This window comes from Alosa sapidissima, chromosome 10 (assembly GCF_018492685.1).
Source record: "Alosa sapidissima isolate fAloSap1 chromosome 10, fAloSap1.pri, whole genome shotgun sequence".
NCBI classification, from domain to species: domain Eukaryota; kingdom Metazoa; phylum Chordata; class Actinopteri; order Clupeiformes; family Clupeidae; genus Alosa; species Alosa sapidissima.
In genome coordinates this window covers 19,720,691-19,745,741 of record NC_055966.1, presented here as the reverse complement: position 1 = coordinate 19,745,741, position 25,051 = coordinate 19,720,691, and the positions used below count along the sequence as shown (strand labels likewise).

General features: G+C 41.9%; 2 protein-coding genes across 4 annotated transcripts in view; both read left to right on the top strand.

Moving 5' to 3' along the window:
• slc9a1a (solute carrier family 9 member A1a) overlaps positions 1–6,944 on the top strand; it is a 47,954-nt gene extending 41,010 nt beyond the window's left edge. For both annotated transcript variants that reach the window (XM_042107113.1, XM_042107112.1), the window contains exon 12: positions 400–6,944. In XM_042107113.1, the coding sequence (XP_041963047.1) occupies positions 400–749 (350 nt within the window). In that variant the 3' untranslated portion in view covers positions 750–6,944. The remainder of the gene's footprint in view (positions 1–399) is intronic.
• A 10,796-nt stretch (positions 6,945–17,740) lies between these two features.
• LOC121720726 (mannosyl-oligosaccharide 1,2-alpha-mannosidase IA) overlaps positions 17,741–25,051 on the top strand; it is a 197,347-nt gene continuing 190,036 nt past the window's right edge. Inside the window, exon 1 of one of the 2 annotated variants that reach the window (XM_042107115.1) lies at positions 17,741–19,463. In XM_042107115.1, the coding sequence (XP_041963049.1) occupies positions 18,897–19,463 (567 nt within the window). In that variant the 5' untranslated portion in view covers positions 17,741–18,896. The remainder of the gene's footprint in view (positions 19,464–25,051) is intronic. The other variant, XM_042107114.1, reaches the window with a different exon arrangement.

Genomic DNA, 25,051 nt, shown 5'->3' with positions numbered 1-25,051 from the left:
ATAGTTTGACGATGTCATACTCCCATGCGGGGCAGATGCTATATACCATGGACATGTTTTGGGGGGCCACCAAAATGAGGTGGCGGGCCGTAGTTTGGGGACCACTGTTTTAGTGCTTAATTATTAATACATTGAATGTATTAGTAAAGACAACACATCACACAACCTGACTGAAACATTTAACATTTTGACATTTATGAAGTTTTTTTGTTTGGGAATGTATCAATATGTGTGTTGTGTTGAGTTGGGTGTATTTTTACATGTATTGTATATGTGTTTAGTGTGTGTGGATAGTATGTCGAAGTGCACATCCCCAGACACAAATAATATTTACATACGCAAATGTACATACTTTATATTCATACTCCTCTCATCACCTCTTCTCCTCCCTCTGTGCAGATCCTCAGGCTTGGAGCATGAAACCCGACTCCGACGGCGTTCCCGCCATAAAGGTGGACCTGGCGTCTCCTCAATCTCCCCCTGACTCCGTCAACATCACGGACGAGTTTGGCAAGCGCTCCGGCCCACCCGCTGGCGGCGGGGAAGAAGGCGGCCTTGTGATGAAGCGTCCGCATCCGCCACCTTCCCTCTCCGTCACCGCGGCGACAAAGGAGGAGAAGGGAGGGAGAAGGCAGCAGCAGCAGCCGGAAGAGGACGAAGAGGGAAGAGATCCGCAGCGTCTGATGCGTTGCCTTAGCGACCCGGGCCCAAGTGCTGAGGAGGAGGAGGATGAACCCTTCCTACCTTGAGAATGAGCTTCTTTGGAGGAGATTCAGGGCACCATCATATCTACCTACCACGCCACCTTTTCCTGTGTTATGGAGGAAGCTGGAGGAGGACGATGTGTGTAAGACCCTCACTCTCTAAAGCTCGACAGAAAGCCAAAACTCAAACTTTATAAGGAAAGGCACCCATGAACCTAAACCAAGGAAAGAGTGGGCTTCAGGGAGGTAAAGAGAAAAGATCAAAAATAGCTATTTATTTTTAGCATTGCCATTGTTGTTGTTTAATTTTCCTTTTTTACATCGGAGGGACATGGATGCTGCTATTTGGGAGATCGTGTTGATTTTTTGGTGTCGGTTGATAATCCCCAGAGTTAAAAGGGGAACAAACCTATGCATTACCAAAGGTTTAGACTGTTGTGGTCTGAACCACTCTGTGGTCAATCTTCGATGGTCTGCTCCTAATGTTTCACAGTTCTCATTTTTTTTCCCCTTTTTGTCTACACTAGGCAGATCTCTTCACCAAGTGCTTTTTATTCAGTTTATTCTTTAAAATACTTATTTTCTCTTTTTTTCATGGAATCCCCTGGAGCAATATAATATAGTGGTCTAACTGTTTTTTTGTGCCTCTTTCTCAATTTGAATCCACTGCCACGTGTAGCGTAAAGGCCTATGGGAAGAGCTGAGGTGTTTTGAGGAAAATCTTAGATGCTTCTCTGTTGTTTTGATGTGAAATACACACACACACAAACACACACACACACTTGTGCACAGGGATATAGAGAGACCAGTGTGTGTTTGGTGTGAAGTATAGTATAGTAGGCCACTGATGAAGATGCCATCATCAATGTCTACAGCATTCTCTGTTCATAGCAGTAAGAACTGATTAGAAAGCACGCAGATGTGCACCATTAGATCTTCATCTTTAGTTTGCAAACACACAGGAACCAAGGGATCACCACATCCAAATTCAGACTTTGCACGTCATTGCTGATCATACCAAAAAAAATGTATCCTTATTTTCAAAAGCTTCGTCTCTTTTGGAAATGTTTTTTTTCTTTGTGTCTTTATTCATGATGGTTACAGGGTTTATTGCTATTACTTATTTAATGCTTAATGATCACTGATAATTTTGATAATTCTGTTGCATTTTGTGCACTTATCTCATCCATCTGGCGTTCTGTTTGTGTTTAATGGTGTTTTGTCTCGCGAATCATTTATCACCATCATCGCCAGCCTCTTTCTTTATTGCTTGAAGTCACTCAAGACGGTTTGGCAAGCTGCTGTTGCAACTTGTGCAATGACTAAAGTGCGTCACTCGCAAATATTTTTAATTACCTCTCTCATTACATCTAATCTCTCTTGTGTACTCTTAAGCTTTCGTCTTAATGACCTCAATGTTGTTTATCCACAAACCGATTGTTGACTTTCGATACTTGAGCAACTCCTGCTCTACTTTGAATTGTATTCCAAATTGAAATACATGGACTACAGACCTGTTCGTCTAATTGTGACACACAGTCTAATTGCCACCGCTAGCTTTTAAAGACTGGGAGAACACAAAGCTATTTATGTGCAGACAACACAGCTACGGTATAGAGCAGAATGCAAAACACAAGCCATCAGTTACTCTCAGCTCTGCTGTGGAAGTATCCATATGGCTGTCTAGCATTGGTGCATGTTTTCCTGAAACACAATGACCTTACAATGTATTCTTTATCTTGATTGGATGAATCATTTGTCCCTACAATACTGTCATGTTTGCATCCACAGTCTTGAAAAGTTTGTCACATTAATGAGATGATGTGTACAAGCATCTATGCAGTACAGTGATCAATGATGTAAACGTGTACAGTATAAATAGATTACTTATGTACACTGACAATGCCCTTTAAAACTGTAATATAACAAATATCTAGTATCAGTATGACCAAGTGCCCAGTTGCTCCTGTATGAAGACTAAGGAGACCTTAGCATTTAACTTGACTACAGATATGTTTTTCTCCAGGTTGAGCCATCTAACCTGAAGCAAAACAAAACAATCTATTTTGCACATGTAAAAATGTATAGTAGTCTCCTCAATTATAATATCTGATATCTCAAGATGTATTCATATCATGTTCAATCTAAAGGACTGAAAGTCTTGCAGGCAGGCTACACCAAGCACGTAACTGAAGCGTTCAGTTTGCAGAGAGTATGCAGCAACAATTAGCTTTTACTGTAATCAATAGAACTGGCTACACCAGACATATACATATACACCAGCATATACATTCAAAAACTAAAAGCAAAACTATTTTTATTCTCCCCAAACAAAACACTTTAATAGCCTACCAGGTGTAGCCTGGCTGTTAGGATGCCTATCAACATTTTGAAAATATTTTGCATAACCAAAAACAGAAGAAAAATCATCCTGACTAAATGACAAGTCATTGTGCATATCATCATGTCATATCACTGTTGAGTATGGCAGCCTAATGTAATCTGTCATTTATTTTGCATTTCCATCTGATGTCATTGGGGTCATCACAAACTGTCCTCTTTGTAATGAGCCAAAGACTGTTTTTCTGAAGGTGTGTTTGACCTAGTGGGGTGATGAGTGGACATGTGAGACTGGATCATTGTGACCGCCGAAGTCTTTTTGAGAACAGAAGTAGCTTCAACACGTGGCAAGGGGTAAGTCACTGGCAACAGGAGAGAACCTGAGGCTGTAGGCCTATGAGATGAGCTAACTCTTAAAGGAACACACCAACATTTTTGGGAAATTAGCTTATTTAAGGTCATCCCCAGAGTTAGATAAGATGATACTCGCCCGTCTCGTCTCTGTGCGTGCAGTAACTCAGTCTGACGCACCTAGCTTGTTGAGGGGGGCAGAACCAACTAGCCTATAGCTCCAAAAAGACCTTGAATAAGCTAATGTCCCAAAATGATGGTGTGCCCCTTTAACACTTTAAGAGATACAGAGAAAGAGAGAGAGAGAGGAGAGATACAAATAGAGTGCAAGAGAAGAGAAAAAGGCAAAATGGGGGAGGAGAGAGAATGAGAGAGAGCTTGTTTTTGTTCCTGGATCTGTGCCCTCCTCGTGTTGGTCACTCTCTGATGTAACATGAGAAGGACGCAAAGTCTTTGTAGCCATTTTGGACTTTGAGACAATGTCAGGCCACGATATAAAAATACGCCACAGTCTCATCTTGTTTTCCTTTCCACCCCCTCCCCCCTCCCCCGGGTCATAATAACTGAGGGAAGGTCAAATTGATTTAAGCCTCCCTGTTCCATCACTGCTCCCAATTAAATTAAATGCCAAACCAAAGCCAATTGAGTAGTACTCGCAAAACAGGCAACAGGCAAGGTCAGCTGTGCTTGTGTGTGTGTGTGTGTGTGTGTGTGTCTGTGTGTGCTGGTGTGTGTGTGTCTGCACACACGAGTGGTGCATGTTGATGTGATCCTCACAGCCCACAGAGAAAGAGATTGAGTTATTTTGATGACACAGCACCAAATCACAGGATGGATGTTATACAGCTTGTGGTATCCTAACAACATGACAGGAATGATGTAACTAACCTCATGTTGTTCTTGCACATGCTAATAGAACCCCCCATAGAAAACAGAATCCTTCTACTAGCATATATCACACATCACTATCCTGCTACACACAAGCACAAACACACACGCACACACACGCACACACATATACAGACACAAGCCTTTAGGCCTGTCCTATGGGAGCTCAGCTGAACTAGACCCTGGAGACCATTTCCAAGAGGCTTTTTGTTTGAGCTCTATGAAGCAAGAGTGGAAGCCGGCTACTTCAAAGTCAGCAACCCACAATGCCCTTCACCACTCTCTTTGCTCTCTTTCTCTCACTCTTTCCATCACTCTTTTCCATTCTCAGTCCTTGTCCCCCTCCCTCCTACACTTTCACTTTCCATAAATCTCCTCTTTTATTGCTTTTTATTTTTTTTCTCCCCATGTCATCTCTCCTCAGAGTTCTCTTTCAATCCATCTCTGTTTCTTTTCGCCCACTTTCCTAACGTCCCCAAAATGTCCGGGGGATATTCTCTGCCAGACACTTCAAAGTGCATTTTCATGCTCTGTCCAGGCCACGCTGAGTTGTCCTAAATAGGCCACTCAGGGTCTCTGTTTCTGAGTCTCCGCAATCGATTTCAAACTGTTCACCCGACTTCACCTCGTGCTCTGTGTTTCCATTTGTTTTCTTGGTTTTATTGTTGTCCCTGAAGCTTAACCACGTGTATTTGATCACCATCCATTTTGGAAGTTGTGGCTTTCTGTAAAAAGCCATACACAAAAAAAAAAAACGTTTTTGTTTACTGTAGGTGCATGTTTTTTTATGTACTTTTTGAGCTTTATTTCTTTCAGGACTTAATTTGCTTTTGTAAATTATTAGATTGTTTACTGTCTAGCTGTACTGTGTTTTTGTTGTTGTTTCTGTGGTGGTGTCTATGCACCTCATGTGGCACCTTTATAGCCGCTATGTGTATGTTGTGGGATTGGAGGCTGTGTGGCAGGCCAGGGCCCTGTTTAGCTTTGTCTGTGGACAGGATGGAGTGGTCCCAGAGGAGGTGGAAAGGGTCAGTCTTACCTGGCCAGCCTCTCCATACCTCCCAGTGTCATTTACCTGGGCTTTGGAACCGTTTTTATCTTTCAAGTTCCCTCTCGCAGGTATTTCACCGGAGATATCAGGGACCATTCACCGAATCTGCGTTATCTCGCAAATTTCTGTCTCGATAACGCAGAATTGGACTCTCATAAAGGAAAACGTATCAAAGGCCTTTTTAGTTCAACTGGATCTGTGGCTGTGTTGTTCAGATGGATGGATGAATGGGCTGTCAGTTGTCTCCTTGGGAGAGAGGGGCGTTATTCTGATCCCCCAGTGAAAGCTATCAGTGCGGCACAGGGATTTTATACGAGCTCAGATTAGTTGTTCTGTAGACAAGAGTTGCTCGGAGACTTTCATTTCACTTTCTGTTTTTGAAACAAATCTGTCATCTGTCCGCCAACTACATTTGTCCCAGACAAACTTAGAACTCGTGACAAGCTGTCATTAGTGCTCAAATGTGCAATGTACAACACGTTGGTAGGCTTTTTAAAATGTAGTCAGATCTCAAGGTGCTAGCGCGTGCTATGACTATGACAGATAATCAACCCACCTGTCACCTTGCACGCTCCTGAAGGCTTATCTTTCACGCATCACTGTTGAAGCTCTGTGAATGATCACCGATAGGACTGATTGATTGAGCATAATGAACATCATCAGGTTTGCCTTTGAATGCCATATGTACAGCAGCAGGCACCACCGCCACCACTATCCCCCACCATGAGAGCAGCTGCAGACTGTGGTGATTCTGGGCCAGAAGTGGCCCGCATCCACCACAGATCAGGGCCAGATCCCCGATCACAGCTCAGGCCTCTCAGTGGGAACCCTCTGAAATCTGTCGGTCTCTGTCGCGCTGCTCTCTCACTCTTGCTTTGTCTTTGTGCCTCCCCTTGCTCCCCTGCCACAGTGGAGGGGAATCTAATCTACTCACTTTAAAAGCACAGCCATGAAGAAGATGTAATCAAACTGTACCTTTAAGTCAAACACAGCTCATGGACATTCAACAATACAGCAATAATTGGCTTTTGCATAGCATAGAGATTACGTATCTATATCTATCTATATCTATCTCTCTTTATATATAGCATGGCTCATCTGTTGGATGCAGCTGAAGCGGTGTTGACTTTTCAGACATAGCGGAGGAGCAGGTGCATAGTCTGAGGCTTCACTGGGATAGGGAGAGGTGCTGTGGCCTGCTGTCATTCTTTTCCTATTGTTTTTAATTGGCCGTATCCACGGCTACATCTGTCTCACAGTGAAGTGAGGCGTTGTCATGATTTCACATGTCTTCTGGTTGTCCTCATTCTTCTCATTCTCATGTGATTTAACGACAAATTGTTCTTGTGATGTGCATCATTGCAATAAAATTCAAACAGATTGTTTTTTTTATTATTTTATATACAAATGAATATATATATAAGATGTTATAAAAGTCCTATATAAAAGGGTATGAATCAAACTGCATCAAAGTGAAAATAACACTATGAAAAAGTGTGCACTGTGTTGTTGACTAACATAGCTTCAGCATTCCAATCTTGTATTTTGGAAACTATTGTACAGTCCCAAAATAGATATATACCAAATTAAAGATTTAATTTGTAAAAGACGATTGCTTTATTTTGTTATTACTTTGCCTTGCACACACCTTTCTCTTGTGTCTACCCTGCATTATTATTTTAAAGATTTCTGCCAATAGAGGGCAGTGTTGTATCATACGTATGTATCATGAACTTGCTAGAAATAATATTCAGGGGGTGCAAAAGGAAAGCCACCTGTGAAATTCTGGTTTTCTGAACAAATATGGACCTGTTTTAGTAATTATATATATTTTTTCACTACTTGAATATTTATATTACGATATATATAAAATATTCAGACTTGGCCTGTTTTGCGAATTTTTATTCATTTAGTTTCTTTTTGATACTGGTACTTAATATTCATGTGTCGGCAGCATAGTCTACTTGGCCTGCCAAAATGTGAACAGCGGTTTCCATGCGTGACCAATTGGCACAGGGAGTGTGCGATATGCAGACGAGGTCTAGACTGAGAATTGCTGCGCATTTGGCTGTCGGCGTGCTTATTCCTATTCCGCCGCAGTTAAATTACAGTGACTCATTGGACTTGTCAGGTTGCCTACCCGTGAGCAGAGGAAAAACGAAAATGACGCTGAAGTGAGATAAATGCAGTCAATCCATTTTAGCTCAGTGCGCCGCCTGCGTTCCCTTGATTGTTTTGAGATGTGGAGCGTGTGGGTGTCTAAACAAACATAATCCATTTTAATATATCAGACATTTTAAAGCCAGGTTCTCTGTGTTTTTGTCTCCACTGAGGATCAGTGGAAGTCAGGGTGAGGACAAGCTGTGGTTGCTTCAAGAGATTTGGGGAAAGTCAGAACAAAAGTGTCTCACCTAAATAAAATGCTGTCTCCCACTGGTAAACAGTTTTCCTGTTCTGGAAAAGAGTCAGTTACTGTATATAGTCTTCAGTTGGTTGAAGTACATAATTCTTCTGGCCTATGACGCAGACCATTTAGAAGAATGTTCTCTTGAGGAATATTAAGGGTTTATGCAAGTAGACAGAAAAATCCTGTTCTAATTTTGGAGTCAGAAAGCCCCCAAAAGAACTGTGAAACCCTGAGGGGCAACGACAAGCTTTCCAGAGTTCTGCTTCTGTGGCTCCCGAGTGATAGTAGTGCCCCCTTGTGTCTCTTTGGCACATCTCCCCCCAGTAAGCATCTTAGTCATACATCTTTATCTATTAGGGGGTAAAGGTGACACAGACAAGGTGTTTCATTGAGGGGGATAACAGTGTTTTGTTGCTTATTGGTCAACCAGTGTACCAGAATCACCTGTCTTCACCTGAGAGGACCTGTCTTCTAATTTATGTGTACATGGTTACTCAAGTTCACTCATATTAAACCATTATTTGTTGTAATGGTAGTTTCTTTTCTGGGCATCTGCCAGCAGAATTATATCTCAAGTACTCTTCCCAAACCATACACACACACACATACACACACACACAATTTGTTGCTAAAGTTTTCTGCCTCTACAGTGCCAGCATATTGACTCCTCTCTGTCTTTCATGTTCTTCCAATAATGTCAGGCGCTCTGGGCTTTCCACTGAGTGCCTCTGAGTGTCTGTGTGTGTATCTGTCTTTGTGTGTGTGTGCGTGCGTGTGTGTTTTAGTTGATTATTATAACTTCTGTTTACTCTCATGGCTGAATCCGCCAGGCGATGACTCCAAATGACTGTTGTGACAATGCCCCCCCCCTCCCTCAACGAGGCTCTTCCACACAAACTGCAATACAGCAACTCTGCTGTACCAGGTCTTGAGCAACTCATTGTAAGAGTGTCAGCTTTATGCATACATACATTGCCTGTCTTAATTAGATGTCTGATTCTGATGCTGATACTGGTGTTTCTGCTTTACAATGGAGGCATACCCCAAGGAACATACCTTTATTTCAGCAAAGAAATGACTTTATTGAGTGGCAGACACAAATGCTGTTTTATTCAGTATGGTGTCAAGGTATGGTTTGATATCTGATTTTTATTCATGTATGCAGCTAGTAGACAACCTTCTGTTTTTTATCAAGAAAAGCAAACCAAATATGAAGAGAGCCATTTACATTTTGACAGGGGGTGTATTAAAAAAAGGTCACAGGCAGTGCACAAACACACTGCTTTTCTGTTAGACTAGGCACAGGGTTTTGGTGAAATTATCTGTCAGGGTAAGCAGAAAATATGACTGCATAAGCAAAAGAAAAAATACAGCAGATGTTTCCTGCTATAGCTATGAGGACTCCTTATCTTTATTATCCTAGCATCAAATGTGGAAAAGATTTATTTCCTTCTGTTTCTACGGTATTCTTCTGATGCCTTTGATAGCCACTGTGTTTGAGTTATTCACTATATTAAAAATATTTGCACAGCCTGCAAACAGGCATACTTGAAAGGGAGTGAAATGCAACACTCCAATCAAAAACCATTTGCCTAATGGCATTTTTAGTAATGCATCCTATTAGTTTAACCCAAGCTCATTTGGCCCTTTATAGTTGGGCTGATAGTTTTTGAAAAGGCAACAAAGCATGAGAACAGCCAAACAGATGTTCAGGACAGAAAAGCATCAACAGTAGTCTTCCATTTGAGATAATTCCTTGACAGTCAAATCAAAACAAGTAAACAAATGAGTCCCTAGAGATGCAAATTGAACTAAGATGTAAGATAAACATTACACTAGAGCACTATATTTGGGAGAGATGGAAGAAGACAATGTTTTTGTTGTGAATATTCTGTGATTACTGTGAACTGTAATTTAGTGAACTGCAGAACTGGTATTTTACATATCTCGAGAATGGAAGAGATCTGACACTGATCTTCAGTTATATCAGTTGATGGTGAGCTTACTTGGCAACGACACAGAGCTTTAGTTTTCATATGAGAAGTGCAGCTTAATGGCTGTGCAGTAAAGGTTGAATTGTTTAGAAAAGCATGATCATCTCCACTGAAACCTTTCCTTGCAGTTTAAGCTCTTATAGCTGTAGTAGTCATGATTATTGCTGTGCTTCAGCATCCACTCAAGCGAAACATTAAAATCGTGTGTGGAATGACCTCTGACGTTTCTCTGGCGCACTCGTTTACACATGAGCCTCATTGCATTCATATTATTTCCAGTAGAGTGACATCTCTGCACCCTATTCAAAGGCAAAACTGTGTACTCTCTGGGGATCAATATTTCCCCTGGTATACTGTAGGCTACATCAAAATGTCAAAAGAAATCCACGCAAGCCTATTTTCATGGGATGGCAAGAACAAGTAAATAGTGTACCTACAGAATGTATTGTGAATCTATCTCTTTTTTAATACCTCTGGTCTTCTGGTGTCTTGTTTAGTTATTGTATGTGTGGTTGTACAACCCCAAATCAGAAAAAGTTGGGACGTTTTGTAAAATGTAAATAAAAACCGAATGTGATTATCTGCAAATCTCTTTAACTCATATTTAGTTGCCAAAAGGAGACAGACAACATATCAAATGTTGAAAATTACAAATTTGACTATTTCATGGAAAATATATGTTAAATTTGAATTTGATACCAGCAAAATGTTTCAAAAAAAGTTGGGACGGGGTAACAAAATGCTGGGAAGGTTGTGTAAAAAAACAAAAGGAGGAATGTTTCACAACTCATTAGGATAACTGGCAACACGATTGGGTATGCAAAAGAGCATCCCAGAGAGGCAGGGTCTCTTAGGGTATTCATCACTGCGTGTAAACCTGTGTGTACAAATTACATTTTTTAATTGATGAAACAATGTAATTTTAATGCTTCTTAACATGAAATTGTGAAGTATTTGGGGAGTTCATCATGTATAGGACATAATATTATTAAAACATTCAGAGAATCCAGAGAAATCTTTGCAAACAAGGGAAAGATCTAAAAAACAATATGGCCGTGGTCTTTTGGACCTCAGATGGCACTGCATCACAAAACCAGACCTCTTTCCAGAACTGTCATTGTATGGGCTCAGGAAAACCTCTGATAACCATATGTGCACAGTTTGATGCTCAATTCAAAAACTGCAGCCAAAATTGTAACAGCCAAAATTGTATTAAGACATGATACAGAAAATACCATCGTCTCTTGGGCCTGAGCTTGTTTAAACTGGACTGAGGTAACATGGAAAAATGTCCTGTGTTTAGACCAATTAAAATTTGCCATTCTTTTTGAAAATCATGGACTCCTCTGGGTTAAAGAGGAGAGGGCCTATCCAAGTATCCAACCTATCCAACTTGTTTCAGTGCTCAGTTTAAAACTCAACATCTATGATGGTGTGGAGGTGCATTAGTGCCTATAGCATGGGCATCTTGCACACCTGGCAAAGCATAATCAACTCTGAATGATGTGTACAGTTTTCGAGCAACATATACTGCTATCCAGGCAATGTCTTTCCAGGGAAGACCTTGACTATTTCAGGAAAACAATGCCAAAATGAATTCCGCACATATTTAAACAGTAGTTCTCCATAGAGGAAAAGTCCAGGTGCTAAAGTGGCCTGTCCAGACTTGTCAAATTAGGTGCATCATGGAATGGAAAACATGATTAGAATATACTGTTGTGCAACTGAAATCCTATATCGGTGAGTAATGGGACAACATTTCATTCTCAAAACTCTAGCAACTGGGCTCTTTAGTTCCTAAACATTTACAGAATTTTGTCAAATGAAGAGGTGAAGCAGCACAGTGGTAAACTGCCCCAACTTTTTTTTAAACATGTTGCTGGCCTCAAATTCAAAATGAACATATATTTTTCATGAAATAGTCCAAATTTAGATTTTCTACATTTGACAGGTTGTCTATGTCCATCGTTATTGGGAAACCCGGCCCTGTTGTCTTTTCCTACAGAAACCACTTACTGTCTAATACGTGTCAATGTCTGATGGAGTTCATTCTGTCTTGATTCACTAGGTGTTTGACATGAGGAAGAAGAGGTTAAAATGATGATGATGATGATGATGATGAATACATCAGAACATCATATACATATGTGAAGATAACATGAATACAACAACAGAAAAACATAACAGTAACGTCATTCTTGTTTAATTATGCTGTTTTTGTTGTCAATACATGGAGTACAAATAGAGTCTGTGTTTGTGGTGAAGGGGAGGTTATGGGGGAGCTAAAGTCATACCCCTGATGTTGGGGAGGGGAGGGGGAGGGGGTGGTACTGGGGTGAGGAAAAGTTAATGGGAGCCTAGGATATAGTATCGGTTGACAGGAATGTTCTACTTTATGTGTGATATTCTGGGACTTACTACATTATCTATTTATTAAAGGAATGCATTAAAGTTATTTTCCTTAACCAAAAACGAAAATGCACTTGCAATGCCTCAAGCATGCTTTTTATGTTAGTCTTTTGCCTTGAGGGTGAAGCCACTTCAGAGTTGTTTTACTGCTTCATCAACAGACTGAATAACCTTAAATTCATCATTATGTAATGTAGCCTAAGCCTACAGAACAACACTTTACGTGGTTAATGAAAGTGCTAATGTGTGTTAGGCATCAGTGGTGGTGAATCTCCGATATACACAATCACAAATTCACTGGTGAAGGCCAGTTGATGCTCCACAGAAGACATAAAAGAAAGGAAAGCCAAGGTCTAACTAGAACCAAGGAGTAGGACCGGAGCACACAACGCTTTAAGTGATTAGCCTAGTGCAAACCGACTAACGTTTCAACACCCATGCGTCTTCTTCAGAGTCTGGTTTTTGACTGAAGAAGACGCATGGGCGTCGAAACGTTAGTCTGTTCCATGAGCACCAACCAGGCTGAAGTGCAAGTGACCCCCTTCTACATAAAAGAAAGGGTAAGAGAAAGGTGAAATAGAAACAGCAATAAACTCTGGACATACACCGCTATATCTTGGATGTGATTACTTGTTTTGCGCTTAATCACACAAGACTAGCACTACAGGCAGCGATCTGTTCAAAGGTGAACACTCCATGGCATTTTGTTTACACAGAACTAGTATATGAGCCCTCCGATTCATTCTTATTACTCTTGCTTTAGCCCATTCCTTTGCCAAAATTCCCCTCTGGCGCTCTTAGGAGGGATAGAAAAACATAGATGAGGTCGTCTGGTGGGGTGGTGTAAATCCAAATCCAAAACACTAAGAACCCTCACTGCTCACTCATGTGGATGTGTCCTTTATGGCTGAAGGAGCTGTCAGAGTCAGGGAACCCTGTACTCAGATACACTCAGTGTATGTGTGAATAAACCACATTTACACTTCGTCTTTTATGCCTTCTCTCTATGAGCACATCCCCCGATGTGAGTTAATTACAGTGGTGGGACGAATGTGATGTGGATGACTGAAATAACTGCTCATCACTAAGGTGGACCATTACAATATCTTACAATTCGTCAACATAATGCTTATGTACATCAGTTTATGTTCTCATCAGTTATGCATCCCCCGCCAGGGACCTTTGTCATGGTGCATATCTTAGTGGTGCTTGCTGAAAATTGCCCTAATGCGGAATTAGCATACTCAAAACTACATCTGAGCTGCATGTGAGACATCAACATTAACATGTCCATGTGACACATTTCACACAAATGCTGTATAATTGCATGATCTATGCTTTTAATTTTATGCAGCTATACGCTTAAAAATGTTAAAGGATCAAATTATTCTGTATATATTAGAAAATAAACTGTAAGCTTAGTAAGGACCAAGGCCTTTGAAACAAACAAATAATGGGATTGTGGTTTTTGTAATCCCTTGGCACATTTATTCAAAACACGCTCCTAAATGTGTTTAGATGACATGGTCCATCATGGTAATAATGGGGATCATTATATTTGTTCATGCAGAATCTGGTAAAACCACAGGTTTTTTTTATTTTTAATTATGTTGACTATAGGGGGCAGAATATCCACTGAAGGCACTGGCACAGGCCTGCTCTGTGAACTACAGTGAACTGACGCTGCAATTCTGTCAGCATGGTAAGCACATTTAAGCGGTTGACATTGTGAAACAGGAATGTAGCAAACGTACAAAACAGGATAAGAGTGCATGCAAGGGTGCTGACTTTTACCTTAACCCAAACCTCCAAACCCCACCCTCCAAAAAAAGAAAGCTCATTAAAAACGGCATTTTGTGAAGGAAGCACTTTTGCTCCTCTCTTTCATTGGCCAAGTTTTGGAACAATGCTGACCTTTGCGTGGAAAGAGAGTGGGAAAGAAGGAAACAAAGAACGAAAGAAAGAAAGAGAGAGAGAGAGATGGAGGAGATTTTCTGCTGTGCTGGTCGCTCTCTCTTCCTCACTTTCTTCCCTTAAACTCCATTTTTATGCTGTGCCAGGATCTTTGGCTAATGTTTGGAGTCAGAGTAATTAGCACCATTCATCTCACTTTGTTTCACAGCATGGCCACTAAATTTCACCCTTTCCCTCATCCCTGTCAATATGAGCAGAGCAAATAAAAGGCTTGCAGCTCACGTTTTCACAGACACCAAGAGCTTGCAATACTTCATCAAATTGTTACAAACAATATTAATAAAATATATTTTGACGGGTTGTATTACTTAAGAATAACTACATGGATAACCCTTGACATCAATTTCTCTAAATATTTCACTTGTGGACCAAGAGCCGAGATATTAAGTAGAGTAAGTAGGTAGGTAAGGAGGTAGATAGGGCAATGTCTTTTTTTCTTGATGTGAAGTCTAGGCATAAGAGAGAAAAATGTCCAGCATACTCCAAAGTAATGAGAAGTGGTTGCCTGACAGACAACATTACATTAAGAGACCAGCTGAACAATCATTTACCCAGTGAAATCTCCCCTAATTATTCCATTACAGTGAGTATGAAAATTTGGGGTTGTAGAGGTTGTGCAGTATGAAACCTAGAACTGCAACATTTAACTAATCTATTAGTTTTCAACCATCAAATGCATGGCCAACTATTTTGGTAATTGATTTGTGCATTTTTCAGGAAGAAATCTCTGATTCCAGCTTCTTAAAGTTGATATTTGTCCGGTTTACTTACTGATCAATGACAGTAAAGTGAATAGCCTATCTTTGGCGTGGACAAATCAATGCATCTAAGGATGTAATTTTGGACTATAGGTAAAACAAAATCAACCATTTTCTGACATTTTATAGACCAAACAACTCATTGATTAGCCTAATCAATAGTTAATCAATACATTAATTATAAATTAATCGTTACATACGTTGCCTACATACATACAACCATGATAGGCCTAGCATAGGCCTACGTTAGCTTACCTGACTTGACCCTGTCCCATGTTGGCCCACACAGATCTCAAGGTTTATCTATCTCCCTTGCAATGCTTTAGCCAAACAGGATGTCTTCACAAATTAGATTTTTCTGAATATAGATTAGGAGTAGCATAGGCTACTACTCCTCAACCACATTCAGTCGTGAAAGTTTCTTTGTATTTTTGATGGTCAGACCTGAAAATAAACCATGTGTATCTTTAGTAGATAAAACATTAGGCTAGCCTTAGTGCATCCTTTCTCTTTCCTGATCTGATGCTTGACCATGGTCAACCTGAGACTGCAGGCTGTCAGGGTAATTATTAATTATGTATATCGGAACACTAAGTACTAAGCCTAGTACAGATTTGGTGAAACAAAGTTTGATCATTAGGCGTAGGCTACTCCATATCAATTGTCTTTTCAATGGTATCTATAACAACCATAGTTTGCAGACTTCTTCAAAAACAAAGTAATTTCTATGAGGGAGACTATTGGTAACACAAGTAATATGTTTGATAGTACCCCCCAAAATTAAGGTTCTTTAGCACTATTACTCAATCTGAGCTTAGTAAAATTATAACTCAAACCGGCTCCTCAACATGTGTTTTGGATCCAATCCCTACTAGATTCCTCAAAAAAGTATATGATAGCTTAGCTCCCTTTATTCTCAAGGTAATAAATACCTCATTAAAAACAGGTATATTTCCAACTGCTTTTAAAACCGCTGTTGTGAAACCTTTACTTAAAAAGTCAAATCTTGACCATACCAATTTGAGCAACTACAGGCCTATATCAAATCTACCGTTCCTGAGCAAAGTACTTGAAAAAGTCGTTTGTAATCAGTTAAATACCTTCCTCAACGAAAACAGTATCCTTGAAAAATTCCAATCAGGTTTTAGATCAAATCACAGCACAGAAACGGCTCTAGTAAAAATAGTCAATGATCTCAGACTGGCTACTGACTCAAACAAAGTCTCAATCCTTATTCTTCTGGATTTGAGTGCGGCATTTGACACCATTTATCATAGCATCCTAATTCACCGCCTTGCGAAGTGGGTGGGTCTCTCTGATAATGCTCTAAACTGGTTTCAAACCTACATTACTGGCAGAGATTTTTATATCAGTCTAGGAGATCATGTATCTGAAAAACATGACTTGCCTTTTGGTGTGGCCCAGGGGAGCTGCCTTGGTCCCCTGCTATTTTCCCTATATATGCTTCCGTTGGGAAACGTCATAAGTCAGCATAATGTAAACTTCCAGAGCTACGCAGATGATACCCAATTGTATATTTCTGTGGAGCCAACGAACCCAGATGGCCTTTGCTCCCTCACTGCATGCCTAACCTCCATTAATCAGTGGATGAGCAAAAATGTTTTGAAACTAAATGATGACAAAACAGAGGTACTTTTGGTTGGACCAAACTAAAGCGAGATATTGTTCTTAGTAATCTGGGGAACTTGGCGCACCAGGTCAAACCAAAAGTAACAAGCCTCGGTGTCATCTTAGATGCAGAGTTAAGTTTTAAGCCCCATATCAGTAAATTTACTCAGACAGCCTATTTCCACTTGAGAAACATTGCCAAAGTGCGGCCCTTTTTAACTCAACAAGATGCAAAAAAACTAATTCACGCCTTTATCACTAGCAGGTTAGACTACTGCAATGCACTTTTCACTGGTCTTCCCAAAAAACATCTAAAGAAATTGGCACTCATACACAACTCTGCGGCTAGACTTTTAACTAAGACCAAGAAGAGAGAACACATCACCCCTGTGTTGGCTGAACTGCACTGGCTCCCTATTTCCTATAGAATTGATTTTAAGGTTATGTTAATTACTTACAAAGCTCTGAATGGCATAGCACCTTCATATATCTCTGAGCTTTTAATATCTTATCAACCACAAAGGAAACTTAGATCATCCAATTCTAATCTTTTAATCGTACCCAAAGTGCTCCACAAACAAAGTGGAGAAGCTGCTTTTATCCACCCTGCCTCTGTACATCAAGCAGGCGAGTTCAGTAAATATTTTTTAAAAAGATCTGAAAACATACCTGTACAGGAAAGCTTTTAGTTAACTCATCTTATCCTGTAGACTACTTTTTCAGATTATTCTACATCTGCTGCTATTGGAGGGCGCAGCCAGCCAGAAGCAGATGGGCTCCCCCTATTAAGTCAGGTTCTGCTCAAGGTTTCTTCCCGGAATATGGGAGTTTTTCCCCCTGCATTGATAATGACTGACTGACTATTATTGTGTTACATGCTTCAAATGTAAAGCACTTTGAGCTGCATTCTGTGTATGAAAGGTGCTATACAAATAAAGCTTATTATTACATTATTATTATTATTATTATTATTATTATTATTAGTGAACTGGGAAGCAACAATCACTAGGCTATTCAATGACCATTCAACTGTTCAAAATTGCAGTAGATTATCCTAACAAGAATCCTAGCAAAGTAGGCTACAGCGGTTTCTCCTTCGGACCAGAAAGATGTACCCTGACACGCCACACGATGGATACATCGATACACATTTACTGAGATAATCTGGCGCGGCTGTATTTCATCGGAAACCCACTCCCCCCGTAAGAGTGATCATCAAACACGCTTGCAGCAGCATAACAGACCGCCCAGAAAACGGCGTTCAACTGACTGGGGGCTTTCCACGTCTTTTTGGTGCATGGGATCGTAACGTTGAACGGTATTTTTGATAAGCTGTTCGAGGGATCCATCAAGAGACAGACCAGCCCACTTGATTTTCTCAACAGTATTCCTTTCACCGATTGCGATATTTTTTCCTCAGACGCCTCTGCCGATTGAGCACAGACCGAGGTGTACGAGCGATAGGACAGACAGCAGCAAGCACATACCGCGTAGGCTATTTCAGGATTTCATCACTCCGAGACTAAATTATCAACCTATATTCTGGTGATGTGATATTTGGGAGCCTGAACATGGTACATTCACCGAGCATGAACTTCAATTCCGCTGGCTGAGTTATTTGGTAGCCTATGTGGTATTTACATCGGAGAAGGAAACCCGGACCATAGTTTAGGCTACACGATTGACTTGGATTGTTCAAATACTCGTTGCTGTCATTTGCCTGTCGTAGGATAACAACCCTGATGTTTTCTTTAAGTGTGTTCCATGCAGAAGACAGATCACTACTATTACATCCGTGTGTTCGTGCATATGAAGGGGACAGAGGACGAAGCTACCGATTATGATGTTGCAGTTTTGGCACAGCTCATAGCGCGTTGTCTTTGGTGAAAATTATCTGCCTGCTCACAAAGAAGTGGAGATAAACTTTGTATGACAAATGCATGTCAAAATAGCTGGATTCAAAATACCTTTGAACTCACCCAATGACATACTGTAAATGCATACCTGAATGTGGCTGCCGTATTGTTCTGAAGATGTCTGATTATATATCCATTCAGGTTGGCAGCCTATAGGTACATTCTTCAGAGAAGGCAGTACACTTTTCCTGTGCAAATTAGCCAACTGTGGTTTGACTGTGACACCATTTGAGATGCAACTATTGGCACACATGCTTGCAAAATTGTTGACGTAACCCTTGCCCATGTAAATTCAATTGATCAGGATAAGGCTCCTGTCAGTGCGCTCTCTGCTTGACAGAGGACACACGCGAGGGTGAGTGTTTGCAACATCGCGTCAACTTTTAATGTTTCCCAGTGAATAGTGTTAGTGTTTGATATTGTCATTGTCCACATTTTCAAAGTGCACCATCTAAAGGGATTTTACGGATTTCAAATGGTGTTCCGAAAGTTACCCGGTGTGTCGGCATCGGGCATGGGTCTGCGTCTTTCTCAGAAATTCGTGTTTCTTCTCTTTTTGTCTGGGTTGGTAACTCTATGTTTCGGGGCCCTATTCTTCTTGCCCGATTCCGTCCGTTTGAAGCGGATTTTCCTACCCAAGTCAGACAACCAAGCGGTGACGGTTGGCTCAGAAAATGATGTCAGGGAGCATTCAAAAAAGATGCCACGGGAGCAGACGGCAAAGGGTGACAGCACTACGAAACTCAAAATACTGAGCCGTAAGCAGTCTGTTACCCATGAAGCACGTACCGTGGAGAGATCCGTAGGAAATAAACCACCCGAGGAATGGAACCCATCTAGGACAAAGACAGAACCGGTCGGCAGGGCTCGGGAATCTGTAACGGGGGGAGAGAGAGTGACCGCGTCAACCCAGAAAGGTCCAAACAAGGATATCTTCGACTTCGAGAAATTCAAACAGTGTCTACTCAAAGCGCCACTGGGGAAGGATAATGGCAAGCCGAGTGACCCGCAAACCCTACAGCGTCGGGAGAAAGTCAAAGAGGTAAGGAGCCTGTTAAACATATTCATGATGTGATGCGCTGGAAGTTTGTGACAGTGACAGGTCACAACAGAGGGAAGTCAGGAAGTTTAGCATTTACCTATGAAACCCTTGTCATCACATTCCCTCTTCAACATCTCCTACAGCCTGTTGTGTGTACACACACACACACACACACATTGTTTTTCTCTTTTTCTCTCACTCTGTCACACTCCACACACACATGCATCCATGCACCCCCCCCACACATACATACAATCTCTGAGAACCTTTATTACGTTGTCATACATGGAACTCAGGAGCAGCCCAAGCCCCCCAGGTTTAACGCAGGCTCCTCAGGAAAGGGCACAGAACTCGTCAGAGATGAGTCCAGTCGAGGCTTGTTTTTCCTGCTAGCTGAGCTGACGCAAGGCTGGAGAAAACTTATGGCTGGTATACAGTAGGAAGGAAATCTGGACTCAGTCAAGTGGATGAGATCCGAAGTCAGTGAGAGCACCCTGCTCGCTGACAGCAGAAATGGGATCCTAACAAGCTGGCTGTCAGCTCTGGTTAGATCAACACAGATGTCACCTTGTAGGTTATGAGGCAAAGTATTCCCCTATGTGTTCTATTAGTGATGGTACAGATTGTGGTGGGCCCAAGTCATTTTATTTCCGCTGAACAAAATTTAAGACAGTGTGGAATAGAATTCTCAGTAGTGAAATGAATGTCTGAATGTAGGATTATTTTGACTAAATAAGGAGTGCATTCAGTCTAAGTTTACTGTTAGAATATTCCCCTGTGAAGATTTGCGCTACAAATTTGAATAGATGGATTTGAAAATGTAACTTTGATTGTATCTCTTGCACCATCCTTTCTGCCTCGACTGGACAGAACTGATGTGCACTCAGTGACACTATCACACAGGGCAATCAGTGCATATTTACCTTACCAACGTAATAGGCTGTACAATAGCTGTAAAATGATTAGAGTCTGAGTTGCGACCTGCAGGAGCTTAGTAGCCTGGAGGACCAGACCCAATCGAAAGATTAAGGGTCTGGCTACGAGTAATGAAAATGGCCCAACTCGAGGGGCGGCACAAAACATGCATTTGAAAAGATCACTGCACGCAATTGGATAACACCACTACGACCATTTTTTACTGACCGATTCTGGACGTCGACGCAATTGGATAACACTATGACCAATGTTTCCGGACTTCGACGTTGCAGCGCTGTCGTCATCTGTTTAGCTTGCCTCTGGCCCGCCTATATCATGTGATTGGTGCAGCTCGGTTTCATGGGCATAGCTATTGAGCATCATTACTCGTCACCAGAGTCACTTGCTGAGCAAATTCAAATTTAGCTCTCTCTCTGGATTTCCAGGGTAGGAGCTTAGTGGAAATCAGTGTGATCTTCTCATTGCTGCAATATGGCATGGTAATTAAACATTCAATATAAGCTTAGACTCAAACTTATTTGTTTTGTGATGTCTAATGAAACATTCTGTAGTATCACCTTTGACAACTGAATGACTGCAGCCAAAAGAATAGAACAGATTGCATTTCTATACCCACACATCATTTCCCAGGGCTAATAAGCACAGTGAATGAGAAGTGGATGAGATGTCTCTTTTACGCTGATCAATGTTTTGTGTCAACATCTCTGACACTAGACCAGGCTTAAAGTGCTTTGAGTTCAAAAAGGAGCTGTGACTCCCCTACAGCCGTGTGAATGAATGGTTGTGTACTACTGGAAAACAAAAAGACTGTATGAATCTGTTTTTGTACATTCATTGACTGTCAGGAAATTAATGATGTCTTGAAAGCATTCATGTACAGATGTATTTGAATAGGCCTACTGTTTGAGCTTGAAAGGATACCTGCTTATTTGTAATGCTATCTATCCTCCAAAACTTGTTACGTGAGTCTCATCCTGTCACTGAAAATGGTTCTGTGTCACTTCTGCAGACTGAACTTCACTGTCTCACTGTTTCTGGAAGCCCCTTGTGTCCCTCTGTGCTTGCCGTTGCTCATGGTGGCGGTTCAGTCCATTTCCATTCATACAGAGCAGATGTCCCTCTTTTTTAAAATTGTCTGTTTTAGACCTGCAGTCCTGCAAATTCACATTTGAGTGGCAGTGATAGCAAAGCCCCTGGGCCTTCTACATGTATCACTCTTGGAAAGATGGCAACAATCTATGTGGCCGAGGGCCAAACTGGAGAAGTGATACATTTCCCTGTGGGGCAGCATACCCTCAGTGGCAGTTGAAGGCGTCCTTGTTTTCCTGTTTAACTGTCCTGGCGGTGGCCGGATGTGGCTCATTGTACTCGCCGTGTCTCCAGAGAGATCTCCGCAGCCAAAGGACCGTGGCGTAGATGCGACCAGTTGATTGCGTCAAAACTCTGGGACCTAATGTAACAGACGAGGAGCCAAGTGCTGACATAATGCCTCACAAATAAGGCCAAATGTTCAAGCGGGGGCTATTAGTGAAAGCCCAGTCTGGCTAGCGGAGACTGATTTTCTTCTGCTGATTTGAAGAGGTTGGCTGTTCCCAGCTCGCAAAGGGAAAAGGGTCTTTTGAGGAGTTTGTTTTATTCATCAGATAGTGCGGCTTTTTTAGTCGTTTGCAGTCATCCTGCCTCATTGGGCACTTAGGGTGATACTTTATATGAGGAAATGGCCTTTTTGTGCTCCGTTCAGATTCTGATGCAGACGATAAACCCAGCTGGCTTTTGCACGAGTGTAAATTGTCCGCGTTTGTTATTGACTGAGATGGCTGAATGCAGCTTGTCTCACTCCCACCAAGTCGAAATGGAATGAAACATGTGTCGATTGATAACAGCCAGGCTATAAAAGGGTGCTTTCTGTGTCCCACATTCATGTTGATTTCTGTGGTCGTGGGTCAAATGTGGTTTTGTTGATGCATGCAGAGAGGGGTTGGCCCCGGCGGTCCCATGATCACATAGCAGTGATCAGCTGCTCTCTCTCCAGACATTCCTGCTGTGCGTAGAGCGCCGGCTGGCCAGAGCGCTGTGCCCGCAAACCTCCGCCGTCGCCTCATGACTGTCACAGAACACAAGCGCATATTTCAGGCTTTGAACTTTAAGGCCAGCACAGTGTCTCGATGTCTTTGGGAAAGCAGCAGTTCTAGCTTGTCAAACTTGTTGCTTGGTGTTGTTGTGGCTAGTGCTCGAGGGCCTGTCTGCTAACTGTCTGTGTTGCTGGGATTGTGGCTTTTTTCCTGTCCGAGTTTTCTATTCTTTATCAAAAACTGCGCCATTCAGGTGAAGCTCTACCTAAGTGACCAGTGTAGCTTTCGAGGCACTTGTTGCCGTGGTAACACAAATGCACAGATCGCTAAAAAGGATGCCCACTTTTTTCATGCTTGCAGCAGCGGTCTTGTGCACTTATTTACTTGGCACTTGTGAGCCAGGTGTGACTTTTGAAGAGGAAGTTTGTAAGTCCATATCTGTTCTGTCTGACATTTTCTCCTTCTTTATTTATGAGAGGTGGCATCGCGTGTGTGGTTCCGGTGGCTTTGTGTAGGCGTGGCACTTGGGGTGCACCAGAGCGAACAGCAATGGCGGGCGACAGCGAACAAAGAGTGTACGGCAGCACCCGGCTGTGCATGACTCTCACACACACCTTCCTGTCGTGTGGCAGACACGCAGTGAGAAGTGTCAGGAGCCTTCTTTGTCTGTGACGATGTCTAACACACACAAAAGGGTTTGGGGGGGTGTGATTGCAAAATCGTAATTACACCTGGCAACCACTTACAGAAAATAGCCCCCTTAACGAGCATATTCGTGAACATGTGAATTCAATAGTCTGTGTGACACAGTGTGACAGGTAGCGTGTGTGTGTGTGTGTGTGTGTGTGTTTATAGAGGCAGTAGCCTCAGCTGTAGGGGTTGGGGGCATGGGGGAGGGTGGGGGGTGTCCTTGCATGTGAAAAGAATGGACGCAGAGAGGGAGGTTTCAAAAGCGCCGAAACAAATGGAAAGCCGCATGGCAGGGCTTTGATGGCATGCTCGCAAGTCCCTTGATGAGTATACAAACCAATGCCTGTATTGTGTGTCTGTGTGTGTGTGTCTGCTTGTGCACCCTTGGTGGTTGTGTTGTCTGTGTGTGAGTTTGAGTAGTCTCGGTGGTTATGTTTGTATGTGTATGTGTATGTGTATGTGTATGTGTATGTGTATGTGTATGTGTATGTGCGTGTGTATTAGTGTGTGTGTGTGTGTGTGCATGTGTGTTTGTCATCTATTCAGTTCAGGCTTTTAATGTGGACGCTGGCAGCCCAGTGAAGATTAGGGTCAGGCTCGTCGCTCTCAATGAACTCCCAACCTTGGCCAGCATCCACAGCATTTGGCCAGTATAATGACATAATCTTGCCCTGTCAGCTTGTCAGATTTGGCTCTGACAAAAAGGACATTTCAGCTTGTATGTCCCCAAAGCTTGTTTACTCATTTATTAAAAGAAATCAAGTAAACATAACAGCTGTGATCTTTAAACAAGACGCGCATCATTCTATTTAAAGCGTCTGACAGCGTCCTTTTAAACGGAGGCTACAAGATTGAGAATTGAAAAGAAAATTAACAGGTGCCTGGTTTACGATGACAGTAGAAAATTATACATTGTGCATCTTCTAAATTGGGAGCCTGAATAGGAAATGAGGGTAAAAATAGCAACACAGCTGTCCGGGGTGATCGTCCGTAACCTCTCTCCCTCCTCGTTTGATCTGGGACCAGGTGTGCAGGGGCTACATTTCCCATCGGTGGAGTTGAGGCTGCCTGAAGCAGGGCCACCTGGAGGCACCTTCCACCCCCCCTAAACACACACACATGCACAAACACACACACACACACACATCTCACACACACTCACACACACATCAACCCCCACCGCCCCCACCCACACATACACACGCTGCTGGTGCTGGTGCTATGGGGAAGAGACAAACATTCACCAGCTTTACAATGGCTCCTGTGTAATGTTTCTCTCTACTCAGGCCTAGTCCACACGTACCAAACCGATCTTTTTTTCCTCCGTCTTCCCTGGAACCGTATCAAGAATATTTGCGTCCAAATGGATCCATCTCAACACGACTCAACACGTTACTTCATACCCCAGGCCTATAGGTGGCACTGTTTCCTATAGGTGGCACAGAAATGGACCAAAACTTGCACTTTACAAACAGACAGGCTTTACTTTACGACGAAATGGCTAGTGCAAGAAGACCAGAATTGTTGAACTGATGGTGAACTGTCAACTGTAGTCAACTGTAAAACTAATAAACTTTATTTTACGGTTTTTGAAGGGTGCAGTCCCATCCTTTATTTGGCTAACTTAGGCCTACTAATCACCTTTACTTTCTTTGGTTGTAGGATAGTCCGTGATTCACATTAGTTTTGGCTATCACCGCAATTAGGCTACTAAACGCAAGGCTTACCCAAGTTCTAGGCTATTCTGTCTCTACATTTATAATATTGCTATAAAACCTTCGTTCGTAACAGTCAATACTTTTGCCTGCATCAAATCGCGCATTTGCATTCAGTGTGCTACCATCGGCTTAACGTGGGTTCTAAGCGTCTTTGTATGCTTATATCTGATTT